Here is a 27,382-nt window from a genome sequence, read left to right as displayed (position 1 = left end):
ATTAACAACCAAAGAGGTCATGGGGCTCTGTTGGCAAATGCTGAGAAAAATGGATTAAGCTTGAAATAAGAAAATGTGTAGGTCTAGTCACAAGGACTCACCATGTGCAAACTCTTCCGCATAGTTAATAGTATCATAAAGTAGGACACTGCCATTTTTTCCATTATCAGCGTTTTGATTATTATCTTTAATACATGTAATGGAACAAAGCTTCATTTTACGCCTGACACAATCCATCATGTTTTGCATCTTTCCTGGGATTTTCATTGACATCTGATATATGTCAGTAACTGATCCTTTCAACAAATGTCTGTCTATTATTATAAAAGGAGTATTCTCTTTCTCAATGCTTAATCTTCAGCAGTGTTGTGCTTTACCAAGTGTCGAAAAGATTATTAGATAACCAAGAAATATGTGTGCACAAATTCATATTCTTACAGATTCTGAGAACTTTGTGGCATATGCTTGTTTGCAACAGAAAAGGGTATTTTTCCATTCTGGCATTCAGAAAAATTGACAGGATCGACTGCCGTTGGGGTGTTGAGATGAAGAGTTCTTTTCATACCCAATCCACACCAGAATCTGCATGACTTCATGTGGAATTTTCACACAGATTTATTGCCCATTTAGGGCTGCAGATGTAGGAATAGATTAAAGGGGTACTCCAGTGGAAAATTTATTTTTTTTCAAATCAACTGGTGCCAGAAAGTTAAACAGATTTGTAAATTACCCAGGTAGTAAGAAAAGAGGACGGCACTCACCCAGGATAGTACCTTCAAACGTTATTTATTCTGTAAACACAGTGGCGGTGTCTGATGGTCTGACTAAGTATGGAAGTACAACACAGCCGTTACCTGCACGCTGAGGCCCTCGGCGTTCCCGTCCTCTCACCTGTCCGATACTGCCACTGTGTTTACAGAATAAATAACGTTTGAAGCTACTATCCTGGGTGAGTGCCGTCCTCTTTTCTTACTACCTGGATTATTGGACATACTTGCTTTATCTGGACTGAGCACCATATGGGACAGTCGTAGCTTCCGATATCCACCTGTTAGCTTTGTAATTGCCGCATATACAGCAGTGCCGGTTTCTGTACCTATAGTTCGTTAGATTTGTAAATTACTTCTATTTAAAAATATTAACCCTTCCAGGACTTATCAGCTGCTTGATACTACAGATATACCACAGAGAAATTTGGGAAAATTTCAGTCTGACCACAGTGCCCTCTGCTGACATCTCTGTCCGTGTCAGGAACTGTCCAGAGCAGGAGAGGTTTGCTATGGGGATTTGCTTTTAATCTGGATAGTTCCTGACATAAACAGAGGAGTCAGTTGTTGTCAGTCTGGAAAGAACTGCACAATTTTCTCTGTAGTATACAGCAGCTGATAAATACTGGAATGCTTTAGATTTTGAAATAGAAGTAATATACAAATCTGTTTTAACTTTCGGGCACCAGTTGATATGAAAATATTTGTTTTCCGCTTGTTTCCACTGGAGTTCCCCTTTAACCCCTTAACAACTACGGATGTATATTTACGACCATGGCCGGCTCCCGATCTGTGAAGCACACTCAGAAGCTGAGCGCGCTTCGTATCTGCAGGGTCCCGGTTGCTATCAGCAACCGGGACCCACGGCTAATACCGGATATCGCCGATCGGGCTGATGTCCGATATTAACCTTTTAGATGCTGTATTAACCCTTTAGACACCGCAATCAAAGTTGATTGTGGCATCTAAAAAAGGAGAAATCCATGCCGGAAGTGTTCGGGACCGCCGCGGTGAAATCACGGCATCTTGAAAAGCTGAAAGGACAGAGGGAGGCTCCCTATCTGGCTCCACGCTGTCCAATCGGCATTTAATTGCACCAAGCCTGAGATCCAGTAAGCGCGGACAACACTGATCAAATCTATGCTATTGCATAGCAGTGATCAGTGTCTGCAATCAATGGATTGCATGTTGTAGTCCTCTATGGGGGCTATAACATTGCAAAACAAAGTGTAAAAAAAAGAGTTAAGAAATGTGATTTAACCCCTTCCCTATTAAAAGTCAGAATCACCCCCCTTTTCCCATAAAAAAAAATTGTGTGCAAAAATAAAAATATGTGGTATCGCCGCGTATGTAAATGTATGAACTATAAAAATATATTGTTAATTAAATCACACATTCAATGGCGTAGGCGCAAAAAAATTACAAAGTCCAAAATAGCGTATTTTTGGTAACAAATCAAAACAAAAATGGTACCAATAAAAACTTCAGATCATGTCACAAAATATGAGCCCTCATACCACCCCGTACACGGAAAAATAAAAAAGTTAAAAGAGTCAGAAGAGGACAATTTTAAACATATTAATTTTCGTCCATGTAGTTATGATTACAACAAAATCAAACCTATATAAGTAGGGTATCATGTTAATCTTATGGACCTACAGAATAAAGAGAAGGTGTCATTTTTACCGAAAAATTTACTGGGTAGAAACGGAAGCCCCCAAAATTTACAAAATGGCGTTTTTTTCTTCATTTTGTCGCACATTGATTTTTTTTTCTATTTTGTCATATATTTTTTGGGTAAAATGACTGATGTTATTACCAAGTAGAATTGGTGGCAAAAAAAAAGCCATCATATGAATTTTTAGGTACAAAATGTAAAGGGTTATGATTTTTAAAAGGTAAGGAGGTAAAAAACGAAAGTGAAAAAATGAAAAAACGCTTGGTCCTTAAGGGGGTAAGTAAATATTCATTTTGAAAATATAGCTATTTATTTTCTAAACATTTATTTATATTCTATTTGTTGGAGAACTGCAGCTTTTCTACAGTACAAATCCCAAACATTGTAAATTTTCTGTGTTCTTTTTTTTACTTCCCCATTCAAGTCAATTGGAAAACAATGCAATAAATCCACAATGATAAAATATGACATGCTTAAAATAGAAAAAAAAATTCACAGTGCACAAAAGAGATTTCATAAAACCACGGTTACAAGGCTGGCACAATGATAGGCTGTGGCATCTCAACAACCATATTCACTGTGGAAAATACATAGGCCCTGATTTACTATTGTAAATCTGACATATTTTATCGGGTTGTGTGCCAGAATCTGCGCTAAAATTCAGTCTCATTGCGCCAGAATTCTGTCTGCACCAGAATTCTGTCTGCGTCAGAAATGAAAAAACCCAACGAACATGTTTAAACCCAACATGTGTACTAAGGTTTCCACATAAAATGTGGTGGATTTGAGCTGAGGGAAACCCTACAGATCAGAGCATATGTAAAAAAGCAAAATGTAGGGAAAAGTCGAAAATTTAGGGAAACCTTAGTAAATACTGTGGAAAAATATTGTAGGGAATTAAAACCCACAAAGAAACCTACACTCCACTTTTATGTTAGGGGACATTCAAACTACATTTTGGGGATACTGCAGCCAGATCTGGCTTAAAAATTTAAAAACCGGACGCTGCCATATTTCCGTCGGACCTGTGCCACACCGCATTCATTTTAATGAGCAGATACAGTTAGAAAAAAATGGATACAGTCCAAAAATGAGCAGCCCGGAGTTACTATCTGACTCCGTCCATCTTGTTTAAATGAATGGGGTGTGGCGCGGGTCTGACGGGGATATAGCAGCGTGTTCAGTTTTTAAATTCTTGTGCCAGATCCAGCTGCCATATCTCCAAAACATGGTGTGAATGCACCTTTAAATCAATCATAATTATCATCAGAAGGCAAAGATATATAAATAAAAAAAGATTGTTGGTGAGTCACATATCTCAATGTGTAAACGGATGTGCAGACGACAATGATGAAAGTGAAGCGCCGCATAACCAATCTAGCCCTGGCTGCACAGTCATTGAGCCATCTAAAAGGCTTCTTAATCGCTTATCTGATTGGCGCACCTATCGGCATGGATCTGCTGGTATATAAGGAGCCTTAGGTATCATCCAAGAAAACGCTAATGCATTCACCCATAGTGATTAGTATGATGACTTTATATGCTATGCTATGATAGAAGGAGAATGCTGAGAGGTTGCCAGGTCCCATATCAAGACAGAAGAAAAGTTACACACACTAAGAATAAATCAGAAACTTCTTATTACAAACCTGGTAGCACAGCAAAAAAAGAATTTGGAGAGAAAAAGCTTTCCAGGTGTGTTGGAAGCTTCTGTTGTTTGAGATCCTAAGAAAATGGAAGTCATCCAAGACACTGAAGTACTTCCTAACTGTGCAGGTGCAGCCACAATGAAAATGTAGATCTAAATAGAATAATATCAGGTTTACTTGGAGACCATTGAAATAAACAGGTGTCCAATTCAGAGGAAACATGTTTAAGATGGGCCAATATTTTGTATGTTTTGTAGCTGTACTGTTTTACGGTAAACACCATAGACACTATAACAGCCTGTTAGTCACTGAGTCAGTGGACCGCACGCTCAGATATGAAGGATTTCTTCTTTGTAACTTAAAACATAAAACATTTATCTGTGAATTATGATTGTCAGATTTCACAGAACTGTTTGTGACTGGCATTACACCAGTATTTGTATGCATACTGCATGGTCAGTCACACTAGACTAACATCTGTCTACTTGTGTGAAGGTGCTGATCAAGCTGTATATTTTGGCAGTGAAGAAGAAAGTAATGATACGAGGATTTAGGATTTACATCAGCAGTAGGGTGAAAGCAGGGTCTATTCTACTGATTCAGGACTATAGAAAAGTACTAGAAACACGAATCACTCGTTTCTCATCATATATCTTTAACATATAGAGTCATGGCCGTAAATGTGGGCATTCCTGTTATTTTTCAAGAAAATTAAGTATTTCTCACAGAAAAGGATTGCAGTAACACATGTTTTGCTATATACATATTTATTTACTTTGTGTGTATTAGAACTAAACCAAAAAAGGGAGGGGAAAAATGTCACACCAAACTCCAAAAATGGGCTGAACAAAATTATTGGCACCCTTTCCAAATTGTGGAAAAATAAGATTGTTTCAAGCATGTGATGCTCCTTTAAACTCACCTGTGGCAAGTAACAGGTGTGGGCAATATAATAATCACACCTGAAAGCAGATCAAAGGAGAGAAGTTCACTTAGTCTTTGCATTGTGTGTCTGTGTGTGTGTTAAGCATGGACAACAGAAAGAGGAGAAGAGAACTACTTTTGGTAAAGCACATCATTTTACTGCTTACCAGAAACGGAATGAGCCTACAAAGAACACAGTACCTACAGTGAAATATGGTGGAGGTTCAGTGATGTTTTGGGGTTGTTCTGCTGCCTCTGGCACTAGGTGCCTTGAATGTGTGCAAGGCATCATGAAATCTGAGGATTACCAATGGATTTTGGTTCACACTGTACATCCCAGTGTCAGAAAGCTGGGTTTGTGTCCAAGATCTTGGTTCTTCCGGCAGGACAATGACCCCAAACATACATCCAAAAGCACCGAGAAATGGATGGCAACAAAGTGCTGGAGAGTTCTGAAATGGCCAGCAAGGAGTCCAGATCTAAATCCCATTGAACAGCTAGGGAAACATCTTAACATTGCTGTTGGGAAAAGGTGCCCTTCCAATAAGAGACCTGGAGCAGTTTGCAAAGAAAGAGTGGTCCAACATTCTGGCTGAGAGGTGTAAGAAGCTTATTGATGGTTATAGGATGCGACTGATTTCAGTTTTTTTTTTCCAAAGGGTGTGCAACCAAATATTAAGTTAAGGGTGCCACTAATATTGTCCAGCCCATTTTTGGAGTTTGGTGTGACATTATGTCCAATTAGCTTTTTTCCCTCCCTTTTTTGGTTTAGTTCCAATACACACAAAGGGAATAAACTCGTGTATAGCAAAACATGTGTTACTGCAATCCTTTTCTGTGAGAAATACTTCATTTTCAAGAAAAATTTCAGGTGTGCCAACATTTACAGCCATGACTGTATCTTCAGCATAATAAATATTCAGATATATTGTGACAGTAAAAGAAAATAAAAAATACCCAGCATACACAAGGCAGGCTACTGTATACATACTGTATACATTTAATATCATCAGTCACATTAAATGGGTAATGATCACATATCAAAAGGGCATGCTTTCATTTTATAGAAGTTTAACCTCTTCCCCCCCCCCCCCCACTACTTATCAGAATTGTTTAGTTCAGTATGGACCCTTCGTAGTCTTATCCTGGTCAGTTACACCCAGCTTCCCACTCTTCGGGGAAATCGAAAAATTGGTTGATTTAAGTGTATAGGGTTGGTCACAGTTTCCTGCCCAAAGGCACCACCAGCCCCCCAATGATGAAGTGGTCTTGGCGCTAAACCTAATACCTTCTCTTAGGTTCTCTGCTTTCTCTAGGATATGCCTTTACTTTATGACCTCTAGGACCCCCAACAATCCTGATAATGATTTAGCGCTGTGGACCCTTCATAGTATTTCCCTGGACAATGTAGTCTGACCACCGATTATGCCAGGAACTGCAGAACAGCTCCATTACGGTAGGGTCCCATGTAGCGTATATGTAGCATATTTGATGTTGTGTATTTGATTCTGCACATTTCTGTGCTAGCAAAGTCTATGGGAGTAGAAAATAAACACCCATAGACTTTGCTAGCAACGAAATAGGCAACTTCAAATAATCAGCATCAAATACTCATACAAATCTCAGGATCAGTGGGGGTCCCAGTGGTCATACCACCACCCATCATATGATGTTATGAGATCAGAATAGCCTTTAAAGGCAATTTTTTACTCTACAGTGCATAAATACAACATTTTCACAATGACGACATTTCACTGTTCTGATCTACAGTACATAGTGATATACATAGTATGATTTAATGTATTTTTTACTCTTCACAAGGAGTTTTATTGTTTTTCTGTTGCCAATAGACTACTAAAATAAAAAAAAAAATGCTATTAGCTCATATAGGGCCAACATATTCAGCCCTATACAGAGACAACAATAAATTGCTTACATTTGTAATTTGGCTGGTAATCGAATTTCCTTATGACTAAACACATACACTGAGGTCAATTTAATACAAAGCCTATTAACCCAAGAGCATGTTTTGGGGTGTAATCTGGAGCATCTGAAGCAAAACCAATAAAAACTGCCTGCAAATGTTGTCTTTGGTCAGGTTCACACTATGATTAGCCGTATTTACCCCTCAACCTCCTTGTTGCCAAAATGTCTTGTATGGCGTATATAGTGTATGGCGTAATTCATGGTCAGCTGGCCTCCAGTGCATTTTTTATAGGATGTATTAGGGTTTTGTGTTTAGGATATTTTATTGTTGATCATTTAAAAACATTTTTAATTACTCTCTAATCCACAATATAAATTAACCCCTTAAGGACCAAGCCCATTTTGGCCTCAAGGACCAGAGCATTTTTTGCACATCTGACCACAATATGTCTTCTTTATATTTTCATCATAAAGTTGACATGTTTTTACTTTTGGAAGAAATCAGAGGGCTTCAAAGTTCTGCAGCAATTTTCCAATTTTTCAGGGACCAGTTCAGTTTGGAAGTGGATTTGAGGGGGTCTTCATATTAGAAATACCCCATAAATGACCAGCATTATGAAGACTTCACCCCACAAAGTATACAAAATGATATTCAGAATGTTTGTTAACCCTTTAGGTGTTTCACAGGAATAGCAGCAAAGTGAAGGAGAAAATTCAAAATCTAAATTTTTTACACTCGCATGTTCTTGTAGACCCAGTTTTTGAAGTTTTACAAAGGGTAAAGGAAGAAAATGCCCCCCAAAATGTGTAACTCAATTTCTCTTGAGTAAGGAAATACCTCATATGTGGATGTAAAGTGCTTTGCGGGCGTACTAGAGGGCTCAGAAGGGAAGGAGTGACAATGGGATTTTGGAGAGTTAATTTTTTTGAAATGGTTTTTGAGAGGTATGTCGCATTTAGGAAGCCCCTATGGTGCCATAACAGCAAAAAAAAAAAACATGGCATACTATTTTGGAAACTACACCCCTCAAGGCACATAATAAGGGGTACAGTGAGCCTTAACACCCCATAGGTGTTTGACGACTTTAAAGTCGGATGTGTAAATAAAAAATAAACTTTTCACTAACATGCAGTTTTTCCCCACAAATTTACTATTTTTACAAGAGGTTATTGGAGAAAATGTCCCCCAAAATATGTAACCCCCTTTCTTCTGAGTATGGAAATACCCCATATGTCGATGTTTAAATGCTCTGCGAGCGAACTACAATGCTCAGAAGAGAAGGAGCTTTTGGAGAGAGAATTTGTTTGGAATGTGCGTTTACAAAGCCCCCATGCTACCAGAACAGTGGACCCCCACATGTGACCCCATTTTGCAAACTACACCCCTCATGGAATGTAATAAGGGGTGCAGTGAGCATTTGCACCCCACTGGTGTTTGACAGACTTTTGGAACAGTGGGCTGTGTAAATGAAAAATACAATTTTTCATTTTCACGGACCACTGTTCCAAAAATCTGTCAGACACCTGTGGGGTGTAAATGCTCACTACACCCCTTATTACATTTTGTGAGGGGTGTAGCTTCCATAATCGGGGTCACATGTGGGGGTGTTTCACCATTCTGGCACCATGGGGGCTTTGTAAGCACACATGGCCTTCAATTCCAGTCAAATTCTCTCTCCAAAAGCCCAATGGCGCTCCTTCTCTTCTGAGCCCTGTAGTGCACCAGCAGAGCACTTTACATCCACATATGGGGTATTTATATACTCAGAAGAAATGGTGTAATATTGCCGCACATCGCCGGGTTAACTGAATGACTTATATAAATGTCAAGATGCGCGAACTACCTGCATAACTTATATAAGTCATTCTGCAGGAAGGGGTTAATATAATTGTATGATGAAATGTGATGGTTTGTTGATCCACTTTGAATAGCTGTGTCATTTAAGAATAATAATAGTAGTATATTTGGCTCAGAATGAGGCTCCAAGTTATTTGATTGACATATCTTTCTCTATTTGCGTATAGGGAGTGATCTGTCAATCAGGACCACGGACTGCCTGGAGACTCATAGCCCGATTTCTAGCTAACTTTACAACTATATATACTGTGGAAAGGCTCAGCCGTTTAGAGTAAATCACACATGGTTGTAATAGAGAAGCCTGTTAGGCTGGGTTCACATATGTCCAGCATCCGGCATAGGTGAACTCAGCCTAAATCTAGACAAAACTGATGAAAAGTTGTCATCAGTTGTATTGCATCCGGTGTCCATTGTTTTTGCACAGCGGACAGAGGAACTCAGCAAGCTGAGATGCTGGATGACTGTGAACTGTCCCATTCAAATGAATGGGATCAGTTCTAGCATCAGTTTCCCTCTAGTGCATGCTGGAGGGAAACTGTGCCGGATGTGAACCCAGCCTTAGTGCTCCAACTTGACCATGGTTCGGACAGCATAAAACTGTTGACAGGTTCCTTTTAAAAAAGCCAAACAGGCAATTTCTAATAATCAATGTGTGTGTGTGTGTGTGTACAGCATAAAACCAGAGAGAAAAGGGTTACAGAGCAGGGCTGCCAGGCTCCGAAGAGCAGTGAGTCAACAGGGTGAGTAAGGGGGAGGAGTCATCACAGTGCAATCAAGAGAGGGACACGCCCCCTTCCTTTGACAAGATGAAAAAGACAGTGGGCAGCTGTAATATGCTATTTTTAGTGAAATATCGGTGATAGATACATAAAAATTACAATGATCAGGAAGAGGTACTGAGTAACGTATAACAGTTTGTTTTTCGTGGTATCTGACAGGTATGCTTTAGGTTCACTTTGAGTTATGTAATCATTCCAAAATATATACAGTGTCAATGTCTTATAGCACATATATTAATTATTGCACTAGTTAACTTTGGTTATTTTGTTCAACTCCTTCCAGTGAAAAAACAAATGGAGATGAAATCGAGAGGAGTCAAGCTTCTCCCCAACAAGGACAGCAACCAGAAGACATCAGTGTGTAAGTGTTTAATAGCATTTCCTACACCTTCATGCATTGCCATTTCCAGACCATACCTCCTGCATATTCCAAAGTGGATTGATGGCTCTCCTTTCACCGCACATAGACTCATTACTGTGAGAGGGGGGGGATGCTTTAACATTGCCTTGTTTTCCCTTATACCAAGAAGACAACAGATATCACTATATTCTATTCTAAATCACAATTTATCAGTAGAAGATAAGAGCCCACATAACTAAGTATAAAACTCTACATGTTAAAATCGTAAGACTAAAGTGCAAAGATGGAAAAGAAACAGAAAAAATCACCTAGTTTATTTTTTATTTGTGAATATAATGTGGCCAGGGTTCGATATAAGAGGGCTGAAGAAAGTATTATTTGTCTGATAGATCCCACCGGGGATAGAAAAACTCTTGTCTCGGACTTAAAGATAATGGAAGGTTGCATTAAATTCTTTAGATTTCCTACAGTTATATGTTTGTACACACATTTCTATTGATTTCCCCATGTGCGTCTGGTGCGAGAAGGTTAATTTTAGGGATAGCTAAAAGACAAATCCTGTTTAAAGGTCCATAGTTGGACTTGACACCCTTAGGACAGCCTGTAAATAAGTGCTTTGAGGTGGCGTCAGTGGTGTACCAACCAATATACGCTCTTTCCCTTGGTTTCATGTTTACCTAAGCTTTTCCCTCCTTTATCCGCACCTGTTCTCTTGGAGCGTCTAATTCTCTGTCCTGTGCAGCTCACAGAATATTGTTGGGTTGAGTAAAACCAGAGATATCCCTGTGTAAAGGACATTGTGCTTTCTTCGTTTGCCTTATCCTGGAAAGGTCAGCCACAAATCCCTTAGATTTTCCATTTGCTACAGCATTAGGTGAGCTGCTAGGGGAAGGCACATTAAAAGTTTCTAGGCTTTAAACAATGTTAGGTCTTTCTTTTGAGTTAACCTGCAACATGACGCTAGTAGCATGCGGTGCACACTGCACACAAGCCATGGTAAATGTCAGCGAATATTCTAGACCTCATTCTCCACCGTCATAAGTGTACGTAGACAAATTGCTTATTTGACTCTAGGCTTGGGAGTCATATTATTTTATAAGATAATGTCAGCTGCGAATACATATCATAGTATTGCCTTTCAGAAACGTATAGGCATTTATCAGTCTGTGCACTCTCTGAAAGCCACAGGTTATACAATGCTTCATCTATAAGGAAAGATTTAAGGCTCTTAAAAGCCATCACATCCGTTGTGCGAATTCTTCTGCGAGAAACAAAGAATTGTTCAGTGCATTTCTATCCTCACAGGCCGCACTTGTTTCTAATGAATGGTTTGGGAGTTGGCTAGTTAAGGGTTAACCCTTTGAGTGATGGATGGCAGAGAGGTGCCAAAGAGGCTCACCCCGTGAATATGCACCACTGTATCCTGGACCAGTTGCCATGGCAACACGGCAGCACCTGACGGATGTTTCCAGCTTCTCTTTTTGCCTCTACTTTTGCTGAGACTCAAAGCTGCCCCTTTTTTCTCTGATACTGCAGCTTTAGGAAGTTAGGGCATAGCTATACATTTTTTTAATAATTCGATGTATTGTCTATGCGGTGGCCTCCGTGTCACAAGCCAAGACATAGATGTGTTTGGTATCCTAGGTTATGCTGCTTTTCAAACCTAATTTGAAAAGTATATGTATTGAATAAAAGTTGCAAACGTGAGTTTTTGCTATTGTAAAAATAGTATTTCCAATAAAATCATTTAGCATGCATGTTTTAAATGCAGTCAAATATTGGTTATTTCCATCTAGCATGAATTGAAAAATTATTGAAAAAAATCCAGGCCAAGATTTACTGTATGTATCTTAGCATACCTTTTCATGTGTACATTGCATAAGAATTGAAAATCTGGTGTTTAAACAGCTAAAATAATTTAAAAAAAATAAAACATTAATAATAATAATAGTAAATCTAATACTATCATAATAATAATTCCACAATCCAAAATCTTAATTTCTCTTGATGTGTATATATAGTATTCCACCCATACCTGATATCAATTTTATTTGTTTGCAAGATATGTTATGTGGTTTAACTTCTCTCCATTGAAGGATTCATGGGTCAGTATTTTACAATATAAATGTATATACCATTTACCACCAATACATTGTAATTCCAAGGGCAGATTTATCAGTCTGTCTGAGACATAAACTGTCTGATTTTTCCATAGCAACCAATCACAGCTAAGCTGTATTGGTTGCTATTGCCTCAGACAGACTGATAAATCTGCCCCATTGGACATTCACACTATGGACTTTCAGGGTGGATTCCGCTTACAGCACCTCCTCCACAATTGGCACTTAATGTATTTTGCCAATCTGCTTGGACAGTTAGATTCCCTTTGTCACTTTCTTTGCTTGTCTAAAAGAAAGTAATCTATAGAAGTTTATAGTACACTCGCGAGTATAGTCACTCAACTTGCTTCTAGGGGCGTCTTAAAGAAAATAATCTATGAAATAATATAGTACAACAGAGAGTGTTGTCACTTCACTTGCTTCTGGGATTTATGCGTTGGCATATTTTTACAGATACCCTAAACTTATTGAGATGAATAGTCTACATTTATGCACTGCCCAAACAATTTTAAAGGGGTTGTGCGCTGCCCCTCGGAGTTCGGAGCTCAGCTCACAGCGTCCGGAGTTCATAACTCCGAACGCTGTGTGCGGGCTTCCGTGTTTGCGGCCGCCGGGCGTGATGTCACGCCCGCCCCTTCGCGACGTCTCGCCCGCCCCCTCGTGATGTCATGCCCGCCCCCTCTACCAAAGTCTATGGGAAGGGGGCAGTCGAGCCCCCTTCCCATAGACTTTCGTTGAGGGGGCGGGCGAGACATCACGAGGGGGCAGGCGAGACATCACGAAGGGGCCGGGCGTGATGTCACGCCCGGCGGCTGCGAACACGGAAGCCCGCACACAGCGTTCGGAGTAATGAACTCCGGACGCTGTGAGCTGAGTTCCGAACTGCAGGGCAGCGCACAACCCCTTTAAGGTCCATGGGTGGTCTTCTGTCATGGATAAAACAATATGACAAATAATTTATATTAACAGTGAACTTAGGGCCCTTTAGATGTGCTGACTGCAGCAGGATTGTGAGGGCCGATGATTGACTTTTGTTGATCAGTGCTTGCAGGTGGGGCCACATGAACGATCCTTGGACTCTTTGTGTGGTCCTAAACTTCCTCTTTGTTGGCAGCATGTCCCCTGTTTACATAGGGACATGTGCAGCTATCCAACAATGATTCTTAAGCCTACTAATATGATGCAATAAGCTGATGACCAAGTGTTTGTTTGTCCATCGGCTAATCTCTGAGCCTATTACACAGGTCAGTATCGGCCTATTCAGCCTATAATCACTCCATATAATAGAGCCCTTAGTAAAGAACTAAATATAAGGGTAGTAAATAGTAAATATAAAAATAGTTGGCAGAACTGTTTCTATTCTTGCTATCTAAAACACCAGAAGCCAAATGGAAATCTGATGAAACGCATTATCTCTCAATTGGATGTCAGGATTTTTCAAGACCGGTTTGAGAAAGGATCTGTCATAGATGTCACGGTTCTTTTATGAAAGGATGCCATGACATTAGTGTGATCAAATACAGTAGTTTTAGTATATAGACATCTTTATATTATACAGAAATGAATTATAGCTGCAATATTTTAACAAGAGAAGAAGTTCAAGAGAAAGATTTGATGGATGTACTCATACCATTCATCGGGTGTTTCATGCCATTTCTGTGTTATTGTAGATAGTTCCCTGGAATTTAAAAAATAACTTGATGGAAGTTCAAGGGAATAGCTATGGACTCAAATTCCTGTATCAGGTGCCACCCGGGTCATAGGATAACAGTTCATTTGATCCAGAGCACTGTTTCAGTCTGTCTTTTTGCAGTAATGGGCACTGTTCCCTTGTTGAATTGCATTATGTCATCCGATCACTCATTCCACTCAGATTTGCTGGTAGCTTTAGCATGCAGTCTTAGACTACGGTGCTGACCTACTGTATCTTTTTGTGGACTTTTGCTTTACCCATTTACACTAAATTCTTTTGCGCTTCCAGTCAAGCCAAAAGAGATTTCCTGATAATCTGTTTCCTTTCTAAACGACAGATGATAATGTCAGGGGACCCGACCGCAGTAGTGACATTAGATACACTAACTAGTCATTTGTTCACCTCATCACTAACAAAAGTAAAGGTTGAAAATCCTTGAACGCTATTTCAACCCACATCATGTAATTTTCTTCATATATAACTTTTCTTTCATTTTCAGTTTTTACAGTCCTTATGTCTCCTAGCATTTTTCAATGGGACTAAGTGTTTCCTTGTTTACCTACTGTAGACAGAGTACCAGCGTCTCTACTTTTTTCTCAGACACTATTTCTTAACCTTTATTCTACCATGGTCTATTTTTTTTTGTTTTGCATGTTTTTTATTCCCACCTTTTAGTTCGGAACTCATTTCAATGATCCACTCCAGCGATGTGACTAATACCATTCTATTCTCATCCTAAGATGACACCAGGTGATATCCTGGATTTTTATACACAGACTTATCTTTTAGTGACCATTAGAATGTTAAGGGCGTCCATTTTAGTATTTTTGTTTTAGGGACCAATCTTTTCAGCATAGGTACATCTCAACTTTCTAATTGTAAGGTTGCCAATGAAGAAAGTTCCAATTTCTTTGTAGGACATGTCTTGAGGAAGCAGAATATATAATAAGTTATCAAGTCTAAATATATCAAGTAGTCCCATTCTCACCTTTCATTGTGCCTAAGAAGTGAGAATTTTACATTGCTTTTTTTACCCACTGCACGTGTGTGACTGTCACATTGTTGAACTGTCTTTTTCTGTCCATTAAGTAGGCATTGTATATGTTCCATCCTCAGATTCTTCTTCTTGTCTCCATAGCCTAGATAGTATACTTGCCACCAGGCTATGTAAGTTCCTGTATACTAATTCATCCTTTGCTAAGAAGACACCTCTTAGCATTTTCGCTCACCCTTCACCCAGTGTGACTTCTGAGCTTTGCTTTATCACATACATTTCATTCAGTTTCCACCTTATGCATCTTTCTCTGTGTATTCAATGTCCTGGCTTCGCATTCCTATATCACCTCCATTTGCAATGTTCTCATCCTGTTTCTATTCACTGTTCTATATTCATTTTAACTATAGTGTGTTTACAATTTAAAGTTATTTATTATGAACGTCAAGCAGTCTTTTATAAAGAATTCTTTTAAAGGGGTACTCCAGCCCTAATACATCTTATCCCCAATCCAAACAATAGGGGATAAGATGTATGATCACAGGGGTCCTGCCACTGGGGACCCCCGCAATCTGTTATTCTGCACCCACCTGTGTGAGCTCTCTGCAGTGCAGAATCTTCGGAATGACAGATTGTGGGGGTCCTCAGTGGCGGGACTCCTGCGATCATACATCTTATCCCCTATCCTTTGGATAGGGGATACAATTTAATAGGGCTTGGGTACCCCTTTTAAAGAGTGCCGTTCCATTAAGCATACGCATACAGTAGATACATCTGTATGGATATTTGTTCGCAAAAAATGCAGTCTACTCTCAGAGATCACAAGGGGGAGAAATTGTGATAAGATTTTCTTGCTTGAATGTTCTCATATTTTTTGATGCCGCTATTAAACCAAGGATGTCTAAATTGATTACCAACATGACCTACTGAGGATGGTTGGGGATGCAAAGGTAGTAAAGAAAGCTGGTACGCAGCATCTGTGGTATATAATGCATGGAATAACATTCAAGCCAGTGTTCTTGAACACAGCTTTTACGTGCTTTGGGGGTGCTTGGATGCTTCCACTGGGTTTTCCAAGGAAAAGTTGGCTGCGTAACAGCATTTTTCATCTAGTCCTGGCATGTGGGGCATATAAATGTGGCGCTATACAGTATCTGGAAGATTGCAGTGTACAGTGAATAGGCTGAGTGTAATAATATATTCTAGTTTGTGTCTTGTTGCTTAGAATTCATTTCCAGTTTGGGACATACCACTTATCCATGCGGCTGTTAGGAACTATTCCAGGTAATGTTTCCAAAAAAAGGAAACATACAGAATGCATATCCACATGCTCTATCCTTCCACTGCGCTGGTGATGTTAGTGTCTGTGAGTGTGCCTGAATGCGTGCTACCAATAGGTTTCTAGTGTTCTGTACTGGTTGAAAATATCTGGTCTCTAAGCATACAGATATATGTAAAATTATCACCTCTACCAGCTTTAAGAAATTACATCACAATCTCCTAAGTGATTCCTTAATGAAATATTACTCGAGGATACTGGAAGAAAACATCTCATTTTCAAGCTAAGACATGCTACAAAGAGGTCTTGATGCAATATGCCTTTGTAACAAATGTGTTCACCCATCTAGCTCTGTAGAGCCCTGCTGAGCTGAAAGGGTGATCTTACTTTTGTAATGTGTAAAAAAAAATCATAAAAGTTTTTAAGGCTAAGTGATATTTATGAAATCAAAAATTTCTAAGCAAGAAGAATGTATTTGCCAAATTGCAATGTGTGCTTGCATCAAGCGGGAAGCAGTAGGGAAGTTTTTTTTTTTTTTTTTGTTGGTTGGAGAGCAAATCATGTTCATTCAGTTACCTTATTTGTAAGTGAAACCTGTGAAACACTATAATGCCAGTTACTTTATACTTATGTGATTCCATTATCCAACAGTGTTGCCTGTAAAGTCAGCCGTGTGTGGAGTGATTCCTCTCTGTGTATGCTTTCTCTTTTGCATTTTAGTAACGCAGGTGGGTGTTTACCAAGGACACCACTTGTGTCCCGACCCAGGAACTCCTGAACATGGAAAAAGAATAGGTTCTGATTTCAGGTGAGAGACCTTTTTTCCTGCTTTTTAACTCATTCTTTCTTTCCTGCAGCTCATAGATTCGCCAATATTGATGTAAGCATTTGTTTTGACAAGATGTGATTTTTTTTTCTTGTCAATACTTAAAGGGGTTATTCACCATAAGGTGACTTTATATATATATATGGATATATGCTTAGGAAGGATCCGTGCTTGTCTTGGGACTCAATGGCTGTGTTGTGAGTCCACTATAATGCTGCTTTCTTTCTGTGAAATGGTTATTTCCTGTTGAAGTTTTCTCCCTCCAACTACAAGTCCCAGGATCCCTTGTAATCCTTGTAAATGTGAGGTCACTTGTCTTCCTTCCACACATCAGCCACACCACCCGTTGAAGCACACCTGAGCTGCCTTGCAATTTGTGCTGTAAACTACAATTCCTTGTAGTTTACAGTGCTGTGGACAATGATTCCCCCCCCCCCTTTTTCAACACCTGACTAGTGATGTAATGTCTTGGGCCGCACTGCAACCTGGGAAAACCTGAGACAACACTCATTTTGTATGCTGCTAAAAATGAACATTGTGGCAAAGATCATATAAGAATTGTGAGACCACCATGAAACACAGGTCCAGACACTATATTATAAACTACAGTCCCTGTAGCACAGTCAAATAAAAACATCCTGGAATACCCTTTTAATGTGAATCCAGCTGTAACTCTATTATTTACGCAAATCATAAAATTGCATTGTGAGGATCTGAAATGGGCCCTGGACATTCACCAAAAGGTCAAGGCCAACAACACTCTACGGCAGTGTTTCCTAATCAATGTGACTTTGTCTGTTGCAAAACTACAACTTCCAGCATGCCCGGACAGCCAAAGGCTGTCCAGGCATGCTGAAAGTTGTATGTTTGCAAAAGCTGAAGGCTCCCTGGTTTGGAAACACCTCACAACACGACAGCACCCAAACCTATAATTCAAAAGCGCTGCCATTACTGCCCACACAACTGTGGGTTAATTCAAGTGAACTTGTAGTCCCAATCTAGTAACATTCCTAAAATGGTTACATCTGGTCCTCTAGGTTGCATCACAATTCCACTGCTTGACTCTAAGTCAACTAAAAATAAATAAATGCCTGTCATAGTCCTATGCTATGTTTAAGTGTACCTCCATTTATAAACAGCTTTCCATAAATCAATAGCACAGGCAAAGATAAAAAGCATTGAAAAATATCTTATTACAGAAAAAAAAGTCTTAGAATTCTAAGATCACACTCTTCTTCTTCTTCCCCCTCCTTTCTCTACTGAACACTCACTCTGAATTCCCTGATAAGAGCCATATGCACATATCTCTCATACACACTCGGAAGTAGCAGTATCAGTATCCAGCAGCAGTTCAAGACTATAGGACACTTACCAGAAACAGCAGCATTGCTCCCATCCCTCTCCTCCTCTTCCTTCTCATCATCTTTCTGTTCCTCATCCTCTTCCTTTACTTCCTCCTCCTCTTCATGCTCATCATATTTCTGTCCATCATCCTCTTCCTTTTCCTCCTCCTTCTCTTCCTTCTCCTCATCTTCCTGTTCCTCGTCCTCTTCCTTTTCCTCATCCTCCTCTTCCTTCTCATCATCTTCCTGTTCCTCATCCTCTTCTTTTTTCTCCTCCTTCTCTTCCTTCTCATCATATTCCTTTTCCTCGTCCTCTTTTTTTTCCTCCTCCTCCTCTTTCTTCTCATCTTCCTGTTCCTCATCATCTTCCTGTTGCTCATCCTCTTCTTTTTCCTCCTCCTCCTCTTCCTTCTCATCATATTCCTTTTCCTCATCCTCTTTCTTTTCCTCCTCCTCCTCTTTCTTCTCATCTTCCTGTTCCTCATCATCTTCCTGTTCCTCATCATCTTCCTGTTTCTCATCTTCCTCCTCCTTCTCATCATCTCCCTGTTCCTCATCCTCTTTCTTTTTCTGCCCCTCCTCTTCCTTGTCATAATCTTTATCCCCCTCCTCTTTCTGTCCATCCTCCTCTTCTTTCTCATGATCTTTCTGTTCCTCGTCACATTGTTTTTCTTCCTCATCCTCTTCCTTCTCATCATCTTTCTGTTCCTCATCCTCTTCCTTTTCCTCATCCTCCTATTCCTTCTCCCCATCTTCCTGTTCCTCATCCTCCTCTTCATTTTCCTGTTCCTCATCATCTTCCTGTTTCTCATCCTCTTCCTTCTCATCATCTCCCTGTTCCTCATCCTCTCCCTTTTTCTGCCCCCCTCTTCCTTGTCATAATCTTTATCCCCCTCCTCTTCCTGTCCCTCATCCTCTTCCTTTTCCCCTTCCCTTCTTGGCAGGCTTCTATCAGGAGCAATTGTAACCTGATCTCTCAGTAATCTGATAATCAGTTTTTATTTATGCCTCTCGGGAGACAGATTTCACCTTAGAATTGAGATTGGATGAGGAGGCAGCATAGAAGAGTCTGATAAGTGGACAAAAAAAAAAAAAAAAAAAACATTTTTTTTCCAATAAGATAGATTACAAAGTATTTTTTTTAATCTTTACTTTAACTATTGATTTAGGTTGTAGCATATAACAATGTTGTATTTCAAGCCTTTTCCCTTATATAATGTGAATTAGCAAATGTGCAAAGATATGTCTGCTATAATAACCTAAAGTGTCACCCTGAGATGTTACCCAAGCTGTGAAACTTCCAAGGTTTGCAGCTGAAGATATAGAGTATGGGTGACAGGAGGCAGCAAGCCTATATAAATCATAATGTGGATAAATAAATATATATATAAATCTAAATATAAATCATAATATGGATAAATAGGCATGTTTCATTTTGTATATCACAGCATAGATATGAAAAGCAGAATTCATTCCCATATTTTGCTGTATCAGCAATTTGTACATTGTAGAATGAAACAAACATACAGTATGCACAATTATATGTAACCCTGTGCAAATGTTATTGTATTACTGTAAGTATGATCTTTTTTTTCTTTTATTATTATTTCCTTTGTCTTTGGAATAATGATGAATTGGAGACATTTGGCTACCATGTAATAAAGGTCAAAGAGCATGTTGTACAATAATGCTAAAGAATAATAATTCCACATATCTGAAAATAAATTGATTTCCAGCCTAATATTTCGATTTCAGGAGCCACATGGTATTTTTACTTTTTTTTTTTTTTTACTTAATTTTTAACATTCCTGTGTATTCATAAATCATCTCATTTTCCTCAAATATCATGCCAATCTCATAGCATACATGCAGATATTTTTATACTTGGAGCCATTGACGTCAATAAATATATATATATATATATATATATATATATATATATATGTCTGGATACCTGTATATTTCCACTAACTCTTCAGTTTTTATAAACATCCGAAGTAAACAGCAAAACACACCCAATCTATAAATCAGTGATTCTCAACCAGGATGCCTCCAGCTGTTGCAAAACTACAACTCCACGCATGCCCGGACAGGCAAAGGCTGTCCGGGCATGCTAGGAATTGTAGTTTTGCAACAGCTGGAGGCATCTTGGTAGGGAAATACTGCTATAAATTATACAAGATTATATAGATTATAGACATCTTTCACACCCAGTACTGTCTATAATAGTATACATATATTATGTATAATGTCTCAAGTGTCCTGCTCCGACATCCTAACCCTATAACCTCCTCCCCCCAAATATAATACTCTATAATTAAAATAATCACATTTATTCTGCCAACAGATGGGGCTTGAGATACACCGTAATGCTATTTCGCCATGCTAGGGAATCATCTAGAAGATTTGTCTTGACAGTGATAATACAATAAATCATGGGGCTGCTGGGAAATACTAGCTATCGATATTCTATATTATGCTGTTTTTATACAAAGAGGCAGAGAAGAGTCAATATTTATCAAACATCTCTTCAGCATAGAAGATTGGGTCCTGAAATGTTATTAGGTGGAGCAGGGAATCAATAGTTTACAAATACAGGGGTTAATTCAACCCTGTTGCAGTTGGTAGGGACTAATACGGTTGGGGAATTAGAAGGGGGCATATGATGAGAAACGCTCACTGCTGCTTATTGAAGAATGTAAATAATAATAATAATAATAATAAAAAACATATATATATATATATTGGAGTGCCTATGTTCTTTACAGTAATGAAAGATCCAGCGGAGTAGAATCCCTTAAAGGAAATCTGTCATCAGTGTCAACGGTACAGACAGGTAGTGCAGGTGACACTGATGACAACGATACTTACCTGGTCCCATTCTGTGCTGTGGTTTCCTCTTCAATGTCTTCTGCTCCAGGCCTGACTTGGAGCATGGGTGGAGCTTAGTGACATCATTGCTGCTGTTTGCTCGCAACGGGACCCAGCAGAGAACAACAGTGGTGACGTCACTAAGCACCGCCCATGCTCCAAGTCGGGCTCGGTACAGAAGATACCAAAGAGGACATCCGGAGAACCACAGCACAGATCAGGACTAGGTAAGTATCTTTGTCATTAGTGTCACCTGCACTGTAGGTACCGACAGGTTAGTGCAGGTGACACTGATGATAGATTTCCTTCAAATTTTAATCTTTATTTCTGGCCATATAAAATCACAGAAGCCCACACAACACTGTTAGTTCTGACATGTTTCGGTTGTTAATGACCTATCAAAATGTCAGATATATGATTAAGGTCATTGACGACCGAAACATGTCAGATCTAAGTGTGGTATGGACTGCTGTGATTTAAATGAACAGAAATAAAGATTACATTTTAAGGAATTCTCCTCTGGACCTTACGTTTCTGTAAAGGATTTATTGCTGGCCCTGCTCCAGGTCATCCATGCAGTTGGTATCATTCCTTACAGGTGAGAGCTGGCTTGCATTTGTGCTTATATATATAAAAGTGCCTCTGTTCTTCCTTCTATCCATTGGGTATTAGTGCCTGCATCATCTTCTTAAGATGACACCTACTTACTCCTATAATAGCCAAATGTTACAAAAAAAAAAATGCTGTTTCTATCTATTTTCATTCATTGAATCCATAACTTTGACTCTTGCATATCACTGGATATAAGGAATAACAGGCTGCTTGGCACATCGTACATTGAGGGATCTCCAAAGTTCTTTTTGCCCGTCATTTTATAATGTTTGCATCCAGTTTTTGGAATTTAGTATTCCCTCCACAATCCTTTTACATTTGTATTGTTCCCCATAGGCTTGGATCCAGCATCCAGTTCCTGTGCAATGATGGGTATGATCTGCAAGGTTCCAAAAGCATCAGCTGCATGAAAGTGAGCGACATGTTTGCTGCTTGGAGTGATCACCGACCTATTTGCAGAGGTAACAGCAAGACAGTAGGCATACAATGGATATCGGAAGAGATGCATATCCAAATATAACTGTTTTCATATACATATTTTTTTCTGACTACACCGTAATGTATCGACTTTGGATTGGTTGAGCCATTGAGATATTTGGACAACAAACAGTAACCCTGTCCGGTTCCTCACTCGTTCCTTTGTGTTGACATATATCATAGAATTTGAAAACTTTGAATGACATCATCCATGTGATCCCCCTGTTTCTATGTAATAGAACCATTTTAGATGCCTTTACTGGTAGTCTGCCATGCCGGAGTCTACTAATGGGGTTATTAAGTGTAAAATATCCTTCTGGAATTGTGTCAAATGGCAGCCAGTAGTTAGAAGCCTCTACTGTACTGTGGAAAATGTTTTTCCATTTCATGTGCTGTTGACCTGCAATGGAGACATCTCTCTTAATGATCTTCAGGAAACGTAACATCCTTATACACAGTATACTAAGTATAGACTTGTGCAAACCCAGTGAGACTATACCGCAGATTTATTCTGGCTTCTGGGTAACATTAGGTTACGCTTATTAGTTCTTTCTTCTGACTGGATCAACTTTTTTGTTCCTTAACCCTTATGCTATCTAAGAACACGGTAAAATGTTAGGCACTTTAAGTGTTAATGCTTGATTACACACATTCAGCCTTCTAGGATGGTCATCTTTTTGCTTCTATACAAGCACGTAATGTACAGTGTATGTGTTCCTGTTGAATCCCCAGCTGTGAGCAGTAGAGCATACTGTATGTGATGAGATGATTCTGACACCCACCAGTGCTGTAGTGCCATAAAATAGCTGTTGGTGGTCCCTTGAGCATGAGTGGACAACAGTTAGTTCTCTTTATTACTGGACCTATCCAGATCATTTTCTTTCTTTTGACCCCATCATATACACCAAACAATGAATACATGAATTACTGTTAAGATCTTAGTGGCACATTGTAAGGCTATGCTGTCAATTCCAGGCTTTGACTATTAAAAATCTTGAAGTATACCTTAGAATTGGCTGTGGGTGTTTTGTGGATCCTTATACGGATTAGCCCCAATGTCATTTAGTGGGGATACCCCATGGCTTTTCTGTGAAGAATATAGTGCATGGTGCATAGTCTGATTTTTTTCTGTTGCATGGGAACATGTTATGAAAAACAAAAATTGGATGCAGGATGCCAGCGTGTTTAAGGAGGATTGAGGCGCTTAATCTATGCCTTATTCTTCATTAAAGGGGTACTCTGCTGCTAGACATCATATCCCCTATCCAAAGGATAGGGGATAAGATGTCTGATTGCTAGGGTACCGCCACTGGGATGTCCTGTAGCACCCAGCGTTTGTTTGTTTGCATCAGTGGTCATAACATCACAGTCATGCCCCCTTGGGATGTCATGCCATGCCCCCTCCATTTATAGCTATGGGAGGGGTTGTGTGGGCTGATGCGCCCCTCCGATAGACATGAATTGAGGGGGTGTGATTTGATGTCACGAGGGACTGAGGCGTGACATAATGGTTATCCATAACCATTAACAGAGCAAATTTCTTCCAAACACAGCTCCATGCCTGTCCTCAAGTTGTGTGTAATATTACAGCTTCCATAGAGCTGAACTGCAGTTTCATGCACAACCTGTCTACAGAGGTGGTGCTGTTTTTGGAAGAAATCAGTTATTTGTTTCTAATTCTGAATAAAGCCTTAAGGCTTTGTTTTCACAGTGGAAATCCCGCAATTCCACACAAATTCCATTCAGCAAGGCTTGCTGAACAGAATTTTCAAAACTCGGAATTCTGCTGAAATTCAAAGCCCCATTGACTTCAATGGGTTTCTGCTGTGGAAAACCGCAAAATTAAAGACAGGTCTTTAAATTTTGCAAATGCTGAATTTCCGCGATGGCAATTCCGCTCTTCCAACAATTGAATCCTATTAAAGACTATGGGCAGAAAATTTTGGCTGACTTTCTAGTGGGATTCTTCTGGGAAATTCCTCACAGAAAGTCCTCTGTGAAAACTTAGCTTTAAATTGACAAAATAAGTGTTTTGACACTTTCTTTAGGCTTTATTTGTTTAGTTAAATGGGAAATAACGCATTAAGAATTGACACACATGTATTCTGCCCCTAAATACACATAAAAAAATATATGCAATGGGGAAGATTCATCAAAACCTGTGTAGAGGAAGAGTGGTACAGTTGCCTATAGCAACCAATCAGATTGCTTCTTTCATTTTTCACAGGCCTCTTTAAAAATGAAAGAAGCAATCTGATTGGTTGCTATGGGCAACTGCACCACTTTTCCTCCACACAGGTTTTGATAAATCTCCCCCATTGTGTGTATAGCCTAAGTGCCCTAACAACTGGGAAGTATGCTGCTAGAAACTTAGTTATATATCAGTTCCATAGTTCCTGTTTTATGGCAGCCTTAGATTAAAGGGGTTATCCAGGAAAAAACTTGACTCCAGAAAGTTGAACAGATTTGTAAATTACTTCTATTAAAATTTTTTAATCCTTTCATTACTTATGAGCTTCTGAAGTTACGGTTGTTCTTTTTCTGTCTGTGTTCTATGATGACACCTGTCTTGGGAACTGCCCAGTTTAGAAGCAAATTCCCATAGCAAACCTCTTCTACTCTGTGCAGTTCCCGAGACACGTGTCATCAGAGAGCACTTAGACAGAAAAGAACAACCTTAACTTCAGAAGCTCATAAGTACTGAAAGGATTAAAGGGGTATTCCAGGCAAAAACTTTTTTTTTTTTTTTTTGTATATCAACTGGCTCTGGAAAGTTAAACAGATTTGTAAATTACTTCTATTAAAAAATCTTAATCCTTTCATTACTTATGAGCTTCTGAAGTTAAGGTTGTTCTTTTTCTGTCTGTGTTCTATGATGACACCTGTCTCGGGAACTGCCCAGTTTAGAAGCAAATTCCCATAGCAAACCTCTTCTACTCTGTGCAGTTCCCGAGACAAATGTCATCAGAGAGCACTTAGACAGAAAAGAACAACCTTAACTTCAGAAGCTCATAAGTACTGAAAGGATTAAAGGGGTATTCCAGGCAAAAACTTTATTTTTTTTGTATATCAACTGGCTCTGGAAAGTTAAACAGATTTGTAAATTACTTCTATTAAAAAATCTTAATCCTTCCAATAGTTATTAGCTTCTGAAGTTTTCTGTCTAACTGCTCAATGATGATGTCACGTCCCGGGAGCTGTGCATGATGGGAGAATATCCCTTACATGATGGGAGAATATCCCCATAGGAGCTGGACAGCTCCCGGGACGTGAGTCATCAGAAAGCAGTTAGACAGAAAACAGCAACTCAACTTCAGAAGCTCATAACTATTGGAAGGATTAAGATATTTTAATAGAATAAAATTACAAATCTGTTTAACTTTCCCGAGCCAGTTGAGATATAAAAAAAAGTTTTTGGCTGGAATACCCCTTTAAGATTTTTTTTATAGAAGTAATTTACAAATCTGTTTAACTTTCTTTAGCCAGTTGATATATAAAAAAAAGTTTTTTTCCTGGATAACCCCTTTAAATACAGGCTATCCTAAAAAGCACCATGTTTTCTGCTTTTTCTTGTATATTATTGGAACATTCCTGGCTTTAAAGGTGACATTATAATACATTGAAATTTATGCAAATTCCTAATACATTCTTGCAGGTTCATCTTTTCTATTTTTAACCCAAATTCTTCCGAGAGCCTTTCAGTATTAGCGGCACATGACATGATATTAGCGATGTTAAGATACAGGACGCTGTAGATAAAGCAGCCTTGTATTGACTTGGGAAGTTAATTAATTTTTTGACGTATTGCACCAGCATCCTCTGCTCCCTGTTGTGAAGGCGAGAAATACCCTTGTGGAATCTGACGTACATGTCACAGAAGTGTAGCAATGCGTCTGTCAATCTGCCAGGCATTTGGTAGGGAGTGGTGATGAGGGAGCATTAACATTGCATTAAACCTAGGAACTGACTGGGGCACGAGATGAATGACAGAGGTTTTGTAAATGGAATGAAGAATAATTGTCGCTGCCTTTTTGTACAGTAATGAATGAGTCCTCTCCTGCTTCTCTTCCCAATGCTAGCTGTTACAAGGTCACCCAGAAACACTTTAACCCTTTGCATTCATTAGTAAAAGGTTGACAAGCCAGCCAAGATGTGCCCTGCGGACGGGTGGCATGGGGGCTCGGTGATTAGCATTCCTTCTTGTCAGTGAGATTTTTCTGCCAGCCATCGCTTTTCACTGCAGCACTGTCCTAGCAACACTTGATATTCACAGCCACACACCCACCCCAAACACACTCCACACACAGGGGAGGTGGAGACAAGCCTAGCAGTCTTTATTGGGAAGGATGAGGGAGCCACAGTCTGTCCAGATCCGCTGCTCCTTACGAAATAGACCCCCCTCCCATCCTTCTCCAAGCTGAACAGAAAAGCCTGGCTTAACCTTTCTTTTGCCAGATGTTTCAACTTGGCTAGGGACAGAGTTTGTGGTGCATTTATCCTCCTGGCTTCCTTTATGTGTAATCGCACCCATGGGTTGTCAGGTACGGTGAAGTTTGACTGTTTTGCAAGGCAAGATAATACTTGATTCTGGGCCTCATCCAATTCCTTGTGTCAACTGCAACATTCTTATAGAAGATGACCTTAAATCCATTGACTTATCTGCAGCGCAGTGGCAACTGAATAGGCCTAAGGCATTGACCATCTGTGCTTAGAATGGATTTCTACGTATAAAGTAATTTTATGAGGTTTTTACAAATTCCCCAAAATGGGAAACACTCATTCGCTGCAAATGTCAAACCTGGTGAATCGAGTGAAACCTCTGCAGTCATCTAGGGAACCACATCCCTTTGTATATATACATATATGTGTGTGCGTATGTGTGTGTGTGTGTGTGTATATATATATATATATATATATATATATATATATATATATATATATTAATATATATATATATTACTTGACTTATGTTGTCTCTCTCTCCCTAAATATATATATATATACATATATGTGTGTGCGTATGTGTGTGTGTGTGTGTGTGTATATATATATATATATATATATATATATATATATATTACTTGACTTATGTTGTCTCTCTCTCTCTAAATATATATATACATATATATATATATATATATATATATATATATATATATATATGTATATTACTTGACTAGCTTACATTCACGACAGAGTATAAATGACCACTCAGAGTAAATGAT

General features: G+C 39.2%; 1 protein-coding gene across 2 annotated transcripts in view; it reads left to right on the top strand.

The window, feature by feature from the left end:
* The window catches only part of CSMD2 (CUB and Sushi multiple domains 2), a 1,018,208-nt gene that overhangs the window by 680,797 nt on the left and 310,029 nt on the right, over positions 1-27,382 (top strand). The window contains exons 7-9 of one of the 2 annotated variants that reach the window (XM_056557006.1): positions 9,865-9,942; positions 16,749-16,836; positions 22,017-22,141. In XM_056557006.1, the coding sequence (XP_056412981.1) occupies positions 9,865-9,942; positions 16,749-16,836; positions 22,017-22,141 (291 nt within the window). The remainder of the gene's footprint in view (positions 1-9,864; positions 9,943-16,748; positions 16,837-22,016; positions 22,142-27,382) is intronic. The other variant, XM_056557007.1, reaches the window with a different exon arrangement.

This window comes from Hyla sarda, chromosome 2 (genome assembly GCF_029499605.1).
Source record: "Hyla sarda isolate aHylSar1 chromosome 2, aHylSar1.hap1, whole genome shotgun sequence".
Taxonomy (NCBI): Eukaryota; Metazoa; Chordata; class Amphibia; order Anura; family Hylidae; genus Hyla; species Hyla sarda.
This window is presented reverse-complemented; position numbering and strand designations above follow the sequence as displayed.